Genomic DNA, 14426 nt, shown 5'->3' with positions numbered 1-14426 from the left:
TGTCGATGGTACGCCATTTTTGCACGGCCGAGCAATGTGGTAGGTCTCCATATTATAATTGCAAATCATACTAGATAGATAGATAAATAGATAGATAGAGAGACAGATAGAAGCAGGAAGTCAAATGATGAGAAGGTGTTGTGTCTGCGAGAATCGAGCAGTGCTAAGCATGCTTACACACTCTTAACACTGAGGAAAGCTGACGACAGCGGCCAGTAAGGAGATGATGCAGTTAGCTGTCAGCAGTCCTCTCGTGAACAAAGATCTAGTCCACCCCTGCTATACCAGAATTTAGGAAAGAGAGCTCAGACGGAGATTAGCCACCGAACAGGCTAGATAGAAGGAGACAAGCGACCCTAGAGAGAGGTCGAGACGGAGATTAGCCTTAGAAAGAGAGAGAGAGAGAGAGAGATAGCGAGACAGGGAGGTAGCTACCCAGGACTTATACTATTATACCTGTTTAATATTTCCAAGACGAATAAAAATAGTCCCATACTATTCTTTACCTCTCCCGTCACTACATGACATCTGGTGGGGAAACTACTACAAGATATAAAAGCCGCTCGACCACAAGTCTAAAATATACGCCTCTACAAGCAAATACAAAGTCGCTGCTTTATGACATTTAGTCTTTACGACACACACACACACACACACACACACACACACACACACACACACACACACACACACACGTCGTGTGAAACAATTTCTCGCTCTTTCCTCACGAGTGAGTTTTTATTAAAAGAGAGATATAACGATAAGAAGCAATTAATAAATGCCTGACTGACAAAGGATAACGGATGCTGTGGACAGACAAGAGAAGAAAAACACATACATTACAAAAAAGGCAGCCAGCCATATGTATACAACCAAGCAGCCAGAAGAAGACGGCTTAACAGTCATAGCTAGGAAGGTAGCTGATACACAATACGGTAAGCAGTAATTATAATGAGGAACTGATAGATGCACAGGTGGGCACAAACATTGAGATAAAGTGCCTGAAAAAACATTCTTATACTACCCACGTTTTATTATGAGCTGTGTTGCTGTTCGCCTTTTATTACCCTCCACCCGACGAAGTCAGAGGAGGGTGTTGTTATCACTGGGATCAGCAACAATAGGTGGCGTAGAGATTTCGTTTCAGGGCTAGAACTCAGAAAGTATTCACCATAGAGTCATGAAATTTCACGTAGTTATGTGTCTTATAGTGAACTGGTTTCTTTTGCTAGGTAGAATGCTGTGTCTTACGTATTTTTTTTTTTTTTTTAATAATGAAATGGTTAAAAACAAATTCTCTGAGATGTCAATGTGACCTGTGCAATGAGTCTGAAGAGCCAAATGCATTTTTCTATTAAAACTTTGCAACTATTACACCTAGGAGGTAGAAACTGTACATGATAAATAATTATTCTCTCCGACAAAGAGAGTATGTTTTCACTCCTGTTTGTTTGTTTGTTTGCAAGATTACTCAAAAACTAAAAGAAAGATTTGGATCAAATTTGGTAGGTAGATGGCCCATGTCCTAGCGAACAATAGACTTTTGAGTCCGATCCGGATCGTATAACAGATTCTGGATCCGGGAAACATATTCTGTGAAACCTTAATCCAAGGGTGGGGAACCTTTCTCCTATTAAGGGCCATTAGACTATGTTTAACATCATTCGCGGGCCATACAAAATTATCAACTTAAAGTCAACTGTAGCCTTGTACATTATATACATATATATATATATATATATATATATATATATATATATATATTCGTTCATGAGTTTATGAAAATATATATATATATATATATATATATATATATATATATATATATTCGTTCATGAGTTTATGAAATTGCGTTTATGAATTGCCTCGCGGGCCTGATCAAATGGTTTTTCAGGCTTTATACTGCCCGGAGGCCAGACGTTCCCCACCCTTGCCCTAATCAATGATAAGCAAACCTAACCCATAATGAAGAGTGGTTTGGAATATATGGAACGATGTGCTCCACTGAGTGTCCCTCTTGTATGAATATCTAATTATTTATGAAGTTTCATCACTGTACCTATTATGTCATCATTAAAAAAAAAAAAATGCTGCCTAAATGAAAAAAGCACGACCTATAATTTCATCAAATCTGCTCATAACTTCATTATTACCATGGATAAACTACTGAAATTTTTAAGTTTTAATGTCTCTGTGTTATGCAGGGGGGGGGGGGTGAGGGCCGCTATGCGCTTGGTTAGGTGTGCAGGGAGGTGGGGGGGTATGTGCTTGGTGAGATGGAGAGTTGCAACAGCCTTTTTTTTTTTTTTTCTAATTATAGAGTATATTGTACATGCATATAGACTTCCATCTTTTTAGCTGTATGAATAGAAATAAAGTCATGAAAATAAACATCAAGCAGAACAAAACTGTGAAGCTCAGTTTAACAGCAGCAGACTATGAAACCAGCGGCTCACAGCACACAAATAATATATGTAGCGGTAAAACGATTTTCGTAACAATAAAGTTAACCCACAAGCCGTTTTCTGTCCGGTAAGCAAACAACGTTTTTTGTCCTTTTCCTCCTTCTCCTCCTCCTTCTGGAAACGATTCGAGTCTAGCCCATACACAGCACGCTGTGGACTTGGAATACATTATTTTTGAAGTGTAATGCAGTTTGAAAATGTAAAGACTAAAACATCACGAATAGTTTTGTAGAGAGTGTACAGTACTTTGCGATCAATATTATGGCTTCGTAATCGAGCATTTATGAAACATTTGCATAATATTTTTGGAAGTCTGCTGGGTTCCGAGGGTTACATCACTGATGTTTGAAAGTTACGGTTCACTCTTTAGTTATCGCTCGTAATGAAGGGAATCAATACGAGTATGTATGCCTGCAACTGTACACAGACCAGCAAAGAACAAAAGGATAATTAAAGTGGAATAATAACCTTCACCCACCTGAAATGCCGTCGTAGGTCCACCACATCTCCCAGTTCCAGCCAAGACCCACGTCCACATCTGTAATACAAGGAGGGGGAAGGCATTAGCTACTAACGCCATTATAGTCCTACCTAAGATGAAAAAAAATCGCTTGGTCGTAGTCAGAATAAAATCAAATACCATGTCTCCCAGTTTCATCCCATATGCAGTACATCTCGACAGCTGCAAAGCACAGGACGGGAACCTTAGATATAAATAATTGTCTCCGTCTTCCTCTTTCCTCACGCAAAACGTGTTGTACCTTAATGAGTTTACAGTAAGCCCTCCACTTTCGCGACTAATTGGTGCCAAAATAACCTCGTCAAACCCAATTTCGCCAAATCCTAGGGCTTAATTAAACTGGGAAAATATTAATTGGTCGTGATGGGTCAATAAAAAGCTTGACTCTTCTCCCATTCCACTTTTTATTTTATTGTTGAGAGGTAATAAATAATTTGTATATTAAATAACTTTTGAAAAATAACCCATAAACAGAAACTGAGGTGCACTGATAGACTAAACTAGAATCCGAGGCTGACAAAGTTAGGCTAACGACCGACTCCGTAGCCCCTCTCGCGGGCCTCTCCTCCACCCTCCTTCACCACTGCCTCCGTCGCTGCTTCCGCCTCTGCCTCCATTTCATCAAAACCATCCATCGGCAGGCTATGTTCATCTTCTTCCATGTTATCTTCCACATTTACACATTCAGTTACCACTTGCTTGTTTTCATCTCGTTTGCAGTTGAAATAGCGAGTGATCAGGTCTTGTTTACGGTCCCAGCTGACTGGGCTAATAATAGGGTTGCTAGGTTGGCTGGCATTTTTCAAGCCAAATATCTCAAATTTGGCCAGGCCTAAACTTTTTCTCTTTGGCAGCAGCGGTTCATGGTTCATGCTCGGAAGTCATTCTCCAATTGTGAGACTTTAGTCACCAAAATAAACGGTAAAATGTGTAGAATTTTCCCGCCAACTGCAAATCCGCCAAACATAAATCCGCCAAAATGGAGGGCTTACTGTACTTCTAAGTTATTTCTGAATATTAACTTTTACGAATGTTAAGCAAATGCTGAAAATAACTGTCTCGAGATAAATGTAATCGTCTGCTGTCAGTTAGAACACAATACACCTGAGCTGTCCCTACCATAAGAGGATTAATGGTAGCAGTGTTAATTTTCAGGCCTTTATACTTACTCCCAGCTGAGTAAAGTTGTATAATGTCAGCCGAAATAAAAATAAATGTTTTAATTCTTGAAAATCGTCTTTGCCATCTTTCCTATTCCCTCACACCTTGAGCTTCTTTTCCTTTATGATTTCGCTCTGAAGTTATTCTTGGACACCGACTCGTACTGTTAAAAAATGAGTGTGCAAAGATGCAGCTATCACATTTTCAGTCATCAACTGAAAACAACGACAGTATTTACCTCCAGCTTAGATATGAATCTTGTCATAAAACCACACTTGGTTAATTTACCACACACCTGGATAGTCACTGAACATCAACAATGAAATCTACAGTCAAACTGCCAAAATCTCTTGTATGCAAAACACTGTAATATTTGGTAATTTTGATTTACCAGTTCTGAAAGGGGAAGCCCAATCCTCGCACACAGGGTTAGACCTATATTCAAACGCGTGAGTAAGTTCATTGTATCAGTTTGTAAATTATCTTGAACTAGCCACATCAGAAAACTTAGTGATTAACATTATTATAAGAGAAGCTTTTAGTACAAGTGATCAACAGATAGTTACATTTAACCTCAAATTTGCCAATGACAGTTTGAGAAGGTGCCTAACTATAAGAGGGCTAATTTTAATAAACTAAAGACAACTGTAGGTGCCAGTGACAGACATCTCATTGTCGAAATGTTAGATACGGATCATGCATGGTGATTCGTAACTAAAATTGTCAACAATGCAGTCATGTATGCCATTGCACAACAGAAGGCCTGCCAATACTCCTAAACCCAAATAGTGGAACTCTGATATTAAACATTGTCTATTGGCAAAGGGTCTTGCATACAAAAAGTATAATGCCAAAAGTAATCAAAGTGGTTAAAAAATATAATGCTCTTAAATGGAAAGCCAATATATACTAGGAATTTTTTTTTTTCCTCTAAAGTGATTCTGAAGAAGTAGGAATGGCAAAAGTGCACAGATAAGAGATGAAAAAAAGCACAGAAACAAGAGAGCATTCAGAATGGGAGGAGATTTGGAGACTTATATCCATTACTACATTCCACCAGCTACAAGTTGGTGACTAAAGTGTGGAATGTAGTGATGGATATAGGTCCCCAGATCTCCTCCCATCCTGAATGCTCTCTTGTTTTTGTTCTTTTTTTCATCTCTTATCTGTGCATTTTTGCCGTTCCTACTTCTTAACAATCATTTTAGAAGAAAATTTTTGTGTTCTGGTATATGATCTTTTTGTGGAAGTATAATTATGCATACAGCAAGTGTTAGATTTGGACTGTTACATGCATAGCATACTGAAAGACTAAAACGAGGGTACCTTCCCGTGAAGAGAAGTGTTTAGGTACGTTCTTTAACTGTAGGCGAGCTGTAGCTAACCAATATTGAGCCAAATGGCACATTTATTGGTGACCGAGATGTGGTTTTCAGGCTGTAACTCGCGAACCTTAGCCTGAATACTTTTCTAAACATGAAAAGGAACATCTACACTTGACAAGCAGCATTTTGGTGTATATCACGCTCTGTACGCCTTTTTGTTTTGGAGTTATGACTGATGAAGAAGAAAGAACAAAATCGATATTTTTGCGGTTCGATTTTGCGACTCCTACGAAGGTTAGTAAGACTTTGCTAGTAGTTTTGCACTTGAATAGTGAAGGTCTTTTAGTTCATAAGCTTAGAACTAAGCTTTGTGACCATTTTCCCACGAATGCTATTATAAATGAAATACCTACTGTTGCAACAGAGCACCACTGGGACATGGTTACGCCCCCCCCAGGAGGAGGCCATGCTGGGGCTCTGAGGGTGCGCGCATTACCCAGGCAGTATGGGTCTATGTCCCCAACTACCTTGCGCCTTTATTCCCCGGAAAGGACCCAGCGGAAACGTTGCAGTCCAAGTGCATTACTCTCCAGCCACACCAGCCCTCGCCAAGTTTGGGGTGGGGATGAATGCTCCAGTCCCAAGCAGCACCCAAGTGACGGCCTTTAGCCGCACAAAAACCGTGATGGGCTTTAGCCGCACAAAACAAATGACGGCCTTTAGTCGCACAAATACCAAGATGGCCTTAAGCCACTCAATTGTTGCTCCCCCCTCCCCCGCAGAAACCGGTGATGGCCTTCAGCTGCACTTGGGGGGAGACAGTAATGCCCCCTCTCCTTCTGCAGCTGCCTCCGGGAATCGGACTCCAGTGAAGGCCTTCAGCCGCACCTTGACTGCTTGCCACTCCCCGTGAAGGACACCGGTGACGGCCTTCAGCTGCACCTGTGAACAGGTAACGGCCTTCAGCCGCACCTCGCCTATGGTCATGCCAGGAAGTCAGGCCCCAATGACGCCCTTCAGCCACACCAACGGGAAAGGGACAGCCTTCAGCCACCCTCCTCCTGTTGCCCACGGGACCTCGGTGACGGCCTTCAGCTGCGCCAGGGAGAAACGCCCCAACAACCGTCTCTCATCCCCTGAGACTTCCCATGTGGAGGACAACCCTTCCTTGGCTCACCCCTCCTGTAGCCGAGCGGGATGCTCCTTCATTTCTCCCCACAGAGGCAGCCCCCAGGAGTAGCCTTCCTGTCTGAAGGAGGTTTGGCGAGGCCCCATGCTGTCCCTGGGAGGTGTGTAGTACAGCTGGCGCCCGGGCGAGACGACCAGCTGATGCACTCTTGCTGGAGGCGACACTGCAGTTTGGCCCTGACGGTGGCCTAACGGGAGGGAGACCACAGACGCCAGACTCCCCGAGCTGCCCCTGCAACCCAGGGGTGCGACCTTCCCAGCCCTAGACGACGGTGACCTCCTCCCCAGGGTGGGCGCAGACAAGTGTGCCTACTTGCTCTGTTTGGCCTGAGCCCTGAGGACCAGACCTCTCAGCAAGGCCCCACGAGTGGAGGGCCTCTCACCACGCCCACCAGCAGCCCACAGAAGACGACGTCGCCCCTGAGTACTGTCCCGCGGCCTTTGCGAAAAGGAATACCTGAGGGGACCCCTCCCACACCCGGCCGACACCTGGAGGCCAGCAGACTCCTGCAGCCCAGTCATAGCCCTCCAGTCTGCCTAGTGTAACTGTGACTGACTAATGCATGGTGTGATACTGGTGCTCAAGTTGTATACTGTGCCTGACTAGTGCCCTGGTGACTGAGTAGTATACTGTGCGTCATTCATGTTCATATTGTGTACCGTGTCTGTCTAGTGCCCTTATTACTGCATAGTATATTGTGTAATACCTGTGTTCACACTGTGTACTCGCGACTGAATGGTATACTGTGTGAGACATCCATCTTGTTTACCGTGTCTGTCTAGTGTCCTTGTGACTGGATAGTATCCTGTGTGATACTAATACACCACAGTCTAGCCGGAGCCCTCTAGTCTGCCTAGTGTATTTGAGACTGAATAGTGTACTGTGTGTTACTTACATTCATATTGTATACTGCGAGTTGTAATTGAGATAATACATGTGTAAGGTTGTTGTCCAGAGTTTTTATGCCCTGCTTTTCTCGTTATGTGTTCTAGCTCCGGTCTCGAAAGAGAACCCCGGCTCAACAGCTACTGTTTCTAGGACGAGAAGTCGGCCTAAAAACACCTAGCATAATAATAACCTATAATAGTACCGGTACTTCATAAGAGCCTGAGAGGATTAATACTACAATCATTAACTTTCATGGTTGGAACAAATGAAGTGTTCTCATCCATCTAATCACAGACGATTTTACTCAGACAAAGTGAACAGTAAAAATAGAAACCTGAGAGTGTTACCTCAACTACAAAGCCTCTCTTTTATGCATCTTAATCCCTAATTAAAGTAAAATGTTATTCTTGTACAATTGCGTTCGTTTTTTTTTTCTAGAAACTGTTGCAGGTTATATATAGTATATATATATATATATATATATATATATATATATATATATATATATATATATATATATGTATGTATATATATATATATATATATATATATATATGTATATATATATATATATATATATATATATATATATATATATATATATATATATGTATATATATATATATATATATATATATATATATATATATATATATATATATATATATATATATATATATATATATATATATATATATATATATATATATATATATATATATATATATATATATATATATATATATATATATATACTGGCAGGTAGGTGGGGGCGCCCACCATCCACTCACTCAATGTAGTGCTGCTCTCGGATGTCTGCCCTGTCCTCTCCTCCATCCCTGTTTCCTTTCATCTTCTTCTGTCTTTTTTTCCTTCATTCTTTTCTCTTCCTTCTGCCTACGGGTGACTTTACACTCCCTCTTCTGTCTTTCATTCCTTCATTCTTTCCTCTTCCTTCTGCCTGTGGGTGACTCTACACTGAGTGACAAGCCAAATGGTTTCCTGTACACCAGGAAACCATTTACTACGCTGGGTGGTAACCATATAACCAAATTTTGGCGCCTGGTGGTTTAGTGGGTAATTATTGTGCTCAAGTCGGATTGAACCGGTGAAGGTTTATATCCAAGGGGTGATTGGGGTTTATTGCTCATGTAATGCCACTCAGGGATGAGTGAGGCTGGTCACTCTCATCTTAAATGTCAGGACCAACTGCCTAGCCCCGGGCTTCTACGCTCCTCATGGGGCAACGTAGGATTGGATGATGGATGATGTTGGATATATATATATATATATATATATATATATATATATATATATATATATATATATATATATATATATATAATAATTTGGTTTTACGCCAGGTATCCCCGAAGGGCTAAGGCGTTGCCTCTGGGTAGAGGACTTTTGGACTGGAGTATGTAGCATTTTATGACCGGATGCCCTTCCTGATGTCTACCAATGACCCTCCCTCGGGCAGGGTGAGGAGTAGCAATGTCTAGACAGCCCAAATTTGCCCAGTCTAATGGGCCATGCTTCCATTCACTCATCATTCAAGCCCCCGGAATCTTGGCTCTTTCGGATACGCCCAAAACATTCTCCACGTTCTGTAGCTTCACATAAACGTATCCGACAGTGTCAGTCCAGACTCCGCCACGGTAAAAAGGGGCGCCAAATCCCTGATCATGAACTTCTCCTCACAACATTCATCCAGCCAGCTCGATCTTTTGTCAGTTCCCTAGCCTCACCGACTTCCAAACCTCTCTTCCTCACACACTCACCTTCTCCTTGACCTACCTCGCCTCCTAGCTCCTTCAGATTCTCTTAGATATACCTTTTTCACCATTCTATTTTTATCCATTCTCTCCACGTGACCATACCATCTCAGTACACTCTCGTCGATTGTGGTGTCCTCGGACTTCCTCTCTCCACATCTTTCACGAATCACATTAATTCGTATCCTATCCACCCTCTGTACTCCACATACATTCCTCAGCAGTCCCATCTCCGCTGCTCTTACTCTTGACTTTTCATTTCCATGCTACACACAGTCTTCACATAGTATGTGAAGCTAAAGAACATGGTGAATGTTTTCGGCGTATCCGATAGAGCCAGGATTCCGGAGGCTTGAATAATGAGTGAATGGAAGCGAGGCCCATTGGACTGGGCAAACTGGGCTGTCTGGACATTGCTACTGCTCACCCTGCCCTAGTGTGGGAAAGGAGGTCCGGACGATTATGATGATATATATATATATATATATATATATATATATATATATATATATATATATATATATATATATATATATATATACCTCTTCACTTTCTTACGCTCCCAGTCACTTACTCATTCACTTTCCGCGAAACCCCTCCCCTCCTCACACACACACACACACACACACACACACACACACACACACACATAAACACACACACACACACACACACACACACACACACACACACACACACACACACACACACACACACACACACACACACACACACACACACACGGCTGCATCCCACTATTCTTTACAATTAACTTTCGCCTTCATCCCACACTCATGCTCTTTCAAAATCCCTCGCTTTCTTTCATTTTCATTTTCTTTCCTGTATGTACTTTTTCTCTGTTCAAGTTTCCTCGTATTTTGATCCCTCGATTTCAGTCTCTCCGTCTTTCGGTCTCTGTCTCTTTACTGTTCGTCTCAGTTTGTCTGTCTCTGCTTATGTCTGTCTGTCTGCCCCCCCCCCCTCCTCTTTCTCTCTCTCTCTCCCCCGCCTCAGTGGGTCCGAGAAAAGGTTAAAGGATTCCGAATGACCTTTTCTTTGCTCTCAAGAAAGAACACGAGATAAGCTCACCTCGCTGCCTCTCTCTCTCTCTCTCTCTCTCTCTCTCTCTCTCTCTCTCTCTCTCCTGTGTTCCTCTGAAGCATTATTGTGACTGTATTTGGTTTCTTCATTGGGTTTTCTTTTTCATAACCTCTACTGGTTGAGTGCTCGTTTTAGTTTCGTTTTTATTTTCATCGTTTTGATTCTTTCCGTCCTTTTCTCTTGTTAAAATTTTTCCTTTTTTCATTCTTTTGAAATTTCCTTCACTTTTGTTGTGTTGGTAGAGTTCAGCATACTACAGATATGATCTTTTTTGGTCTATATTATTTTTTGTAGCTTTTTCGGACATCTCCGTCCTTTTTTCTACATTTCCTTCAAATTTTGTCGCTTAGCATTTTACGTCTATTTAAGTCGTGTAAGGTATTCACAGATGAAATTTTTGCAGCTTGTGATGTAGGGTGTAGAGTGAGGAGAATATGTAAAGAGTGATTTCATAAGCAGACTTGAGGGATGAGGTCTTGAAACAATGTATGCAAGAGAAGAACGAAGACGAGATAGGTTCCGGGACGAGTAAGGGAGAGTTACAAAAAAAAAAAAAAAAAAAAAAAAAAAAAGGATGAGGGTTAAATAGTCGGAACAGAGGACTGTTCTGGAAGAAAGTCAAGAAAATGAGCAGATTGGCTTGGAATGAAGGTAGAGTTCCAGAGGACTGTAAGTCAGGTACAATTATGCTCCCATACAAAGGGGAAAGGGAAAAGGGAGTGTGTGGCTAACACAGAAATATTTGTTTTCTCAATGTGATAAGAAAGATACAGTAGAATTCTTGTCGGCAGAGTTAAGGAGAAGACCGAGCTATTAGTTGGAAACGAACAAGGTTGTTTAGGCCAGATAATCACTTATATGTTTAGTGGAAAGTGCAGGACTCAGACAAGGTAACGATATATGCCTCTTTCACAGATGATGAGAAAGTAAAAGATAAACAGACAACGAATATGGAGTGCTGAAAATCTGTAAAGCATATGGGATACCACTGAATGCTGTCAGGAGTACGTGGGAGGGTGTAAAGGCGGCAATGTGCGTGGAAAATTACCTGAGTTCAGCCATATAAGTTCTGAGCCGAAACATGGATGTGCCATGCCATCGTGTTTGCCGATATTATATATATATATATATATATATATATATATATATATATATATATATATATATATATATATATATATATATATATAAATATATATATATATATATTTTCGACTCTAGGCAAAGGCTTCAGGGCCTATATCTCGGGGGCAGTGGCGTATCCCAAAGCCCAGTAGTCCCACACCTCCACATGTCACCATTTCGGCGCTAACACCCACCGTCAATACTGAATACATGCTAGGGCTGTCGCATACAGGACTAGTGTATTGGTATTAGCGAGGGTACTTTTACGACATGTCGGCGGGTTTTCTGTTAGATCAGTAAAGTCTGCTTTTATGAAATTCAAATCTTTAAACTGTTCCTTGCCCCAGCCGGGATTCGAACCTGGGTCCATTAGGACTGCAGGCCACCTCTCTACCGATTCAGCCACCACCTCCTCCATAGGATTGCAGGCCGCCTTTCTACCGATTCAGCCGCTGCCTCCCCCAATATCCATCTATCTATCTATATCTATATATATCTATCTCTATATATCTATATCTATATCTGTCTATCTATCTATCTATATATATATATACAGTAGCCTCGCACAGTGCGCGACATCACAGTGGCGAGTAACCAAAAATCATAACCAAAAACCTTGAATGCGCGAGTTTACCTCAAAGAATGCAAGGTAGAGGCAAGGAGTGGCTCAAAAATGCCATTTTCTATTAGTACACGACCCCCCCCCTCACACAACGCGTCCATCGTCGTGTCGTCATGTTGATGTGCAGAAATTCCCAGGCATTCTACTGCGCTTCTTGGGGTACAAGGCAGTGAGTGCGCCAAAACAGTCCCGGCACGCGCACAGTGCGGATCCGCTCTCTACAGCTAACCTGTTGTGTACAACATGTGGAGTTTTTTTTGCTGCTCCATCCTGGTCTATACTTCGCCACATCATGGTTCCAGCCCCAAGAGTTACAAAATCTGACACATGCAACCAAGTTAGAGATTATCAAGATGAAAGAGGAGGGACAAGGAAACACTGCCATCGGGAAAGCCCTGTGACTGGCTGAATCAACAGTGATGACAGTGCGGAAAAACCGTGATGCCATAAGGGCTCTAGTGAAGATGTATGGTGCATCTGACCTAGACGGCCGTTCGCAGGTGGGAAATCGTGCAATGATACTAATGGAACAGTATCTTGCCACCTTCATGATGAGGAAAGAGAAGGAAGGTGTTCCACTGAATGGTAGATTTATTTGGAACCAAGCCCAGCTCTTTTACAAAGCAACATCTCGTAAGTTAAATGTGGACAAACCTTTCAAGGCATCGGTTGGATGGCTGGACCGTTTTCTGAAGTGCAAGGAACTCTGTCACATCAAAGTGTCTGGTGAACGTGCCCCTGCCGATGAGCTGGCAGCGAGAGACTATCCTGCGATATTTAGAGTGCTTCTTGAAGAAGGACAGTACACCAAGGACCAGATCTACAACGTCGACGAAACGTCATTATACTACAAGGCCATGTCCAAATCAACTTACATCGCTAAAAAACAGAAACAAGCCCCTTGTCGCAAACTCCAAAAATGTCAGGTGACAATAATGTTCGCTGTAAACCTGCCTGGGAGCCACAAGATTAGGCCAGTTGTTGTACACACAGCTTCACACCCAAGGTGCTACAAAAACCTCACGAACATGGACGCAAGTGGCATGTACTGGTACAAGTCTGCAAATGGTTGGATGACCACGAACATTATGGCAGACTGGTTAATAAAGCACTGCGTCCCTGATGCCAGGGCCAAGTGTCGGGAACTTGGCATTCCATTTAAGATGCTCCCTGAGCTGGACAATGCACCAAGTCACCCTCCATACCTAAAAGATCTGCACAAGGATTGTCATGTTGTGTTTCTGCCACCATGGATGACGTCACTAGTCCAGCAACTGGATCAAGAAGTGATCGCCACTGTGAAGCACTTCTACCACAAGCAAGTGTATGACAACCTATGCAGGAAGACCAACACACAAGAGGAGTTTCATGCCCTACAAGAAGATCACGACAAAGACCTCGATGAGGCACCTGCTCCCGTACAACTTCCGCCAGGAGCTATATCCCGACCCGCCACAGGTGACATGACTATTGAAGCATTTTAGCGTCATTTTACAGTGCAGGACACAGTTGACTTTCTCCTACAAGCATGGCACCAGATTACACCTGCAACGGTGAACCATGAGTGGCGAATGCTCGTGCCTCACTTATGCATGACCCAAGAGATGGCCATTCAACCACTGGCCGAGGCTGAGGCAGCAACACTAACAGCAGCACAAGCTGTACCAGGTTTCGAGGAAGTTACATTGGCAGACATACGAGAAGTGCACGCTGCTAATTAGTAACAGCCTCCCAAGGAAGTGTTGCAATGGATAGACAAGGCTGATGCAGAGCCTGACACCAAGCAGAGTCAAGTTGAGCAGCCTAGTGTGATGGAGGGGAATACAGAGCTGTGTATGTCAAGAATAAGGAAGATCCTTGCTGCCGTGGATAAGCTCAAAGAAGAGGTGAAGGAAAGGGAAGTGAGCAGCCTAAGAACGGAGGAAGTTCTGGTTGGTATTCACAAACTCTTCCGTTTCTACACAGACAGGCACAGGCAAGAAATAAACAGAAGACAGACGCTCATAACAAGTTACATACAGCGAGCTCAAGTTAGTGAAATTGAGGAACCAGCAACATCGTCTGCTCCTGTTCCTGTTGAGGATGAAGAGGATGCAGTGTCAGAAGTGTCAGCATTGGACTTCGAGGGGTCTTTAGCCGAAGTGAGTGACTTTGAGGCTCCTGGGGAAGGTGCTCAAGAGGAGCCTGTGGAGGGAAGTGTTGGTGCGGCAGAAGGTGTGGTGGAGGGTGCGGTGCTGTAAGTGTTGCCGCACCTA

At 42.6% G+C, this 14426-nt stretch overlaps 1 protein-coding gene across 1 annotated transcript in view; it reads right to left on the bottom strand.

Moving 5' to 3' along the window:
• LOC145414077 (carbonic anhydrase-related protein 10-like) overlaps positions 1-14426 on the bottom strand; it is a 411901-nt gene that overhangs the window by 161997 nt on the left and 235478 nt on the right. The window contains exon 2 of the mRNA XM_080283641.1: positions 2944-3003. Coding sequence (XP_080139767.1) covers positions 2944-3003 — 60 coding nt within the window. The remainder of the gene's footprint in view (positions 1-2943; positions 3004-14426) is intronic.

This window comes from Coenobita brevimanus, chromosome 98 (genome assembly GCF_032717465.1).
Source record: "Coenobita brevimanus isolate Jiangsu-jjx chromosome 98, ASM3271746v2, whole genome shotgun sequence".
NCBI lineage: Eukaryota > Metazoa > Arthropoda > Malacostraca > Decapoda > Coenobitidae > Coenobita > Coenobita brevimanus.
Note: the sequence above shows the minus strand (reverse complement) of the source record. Positions and strands in the feature narration are given on the sequence as shown.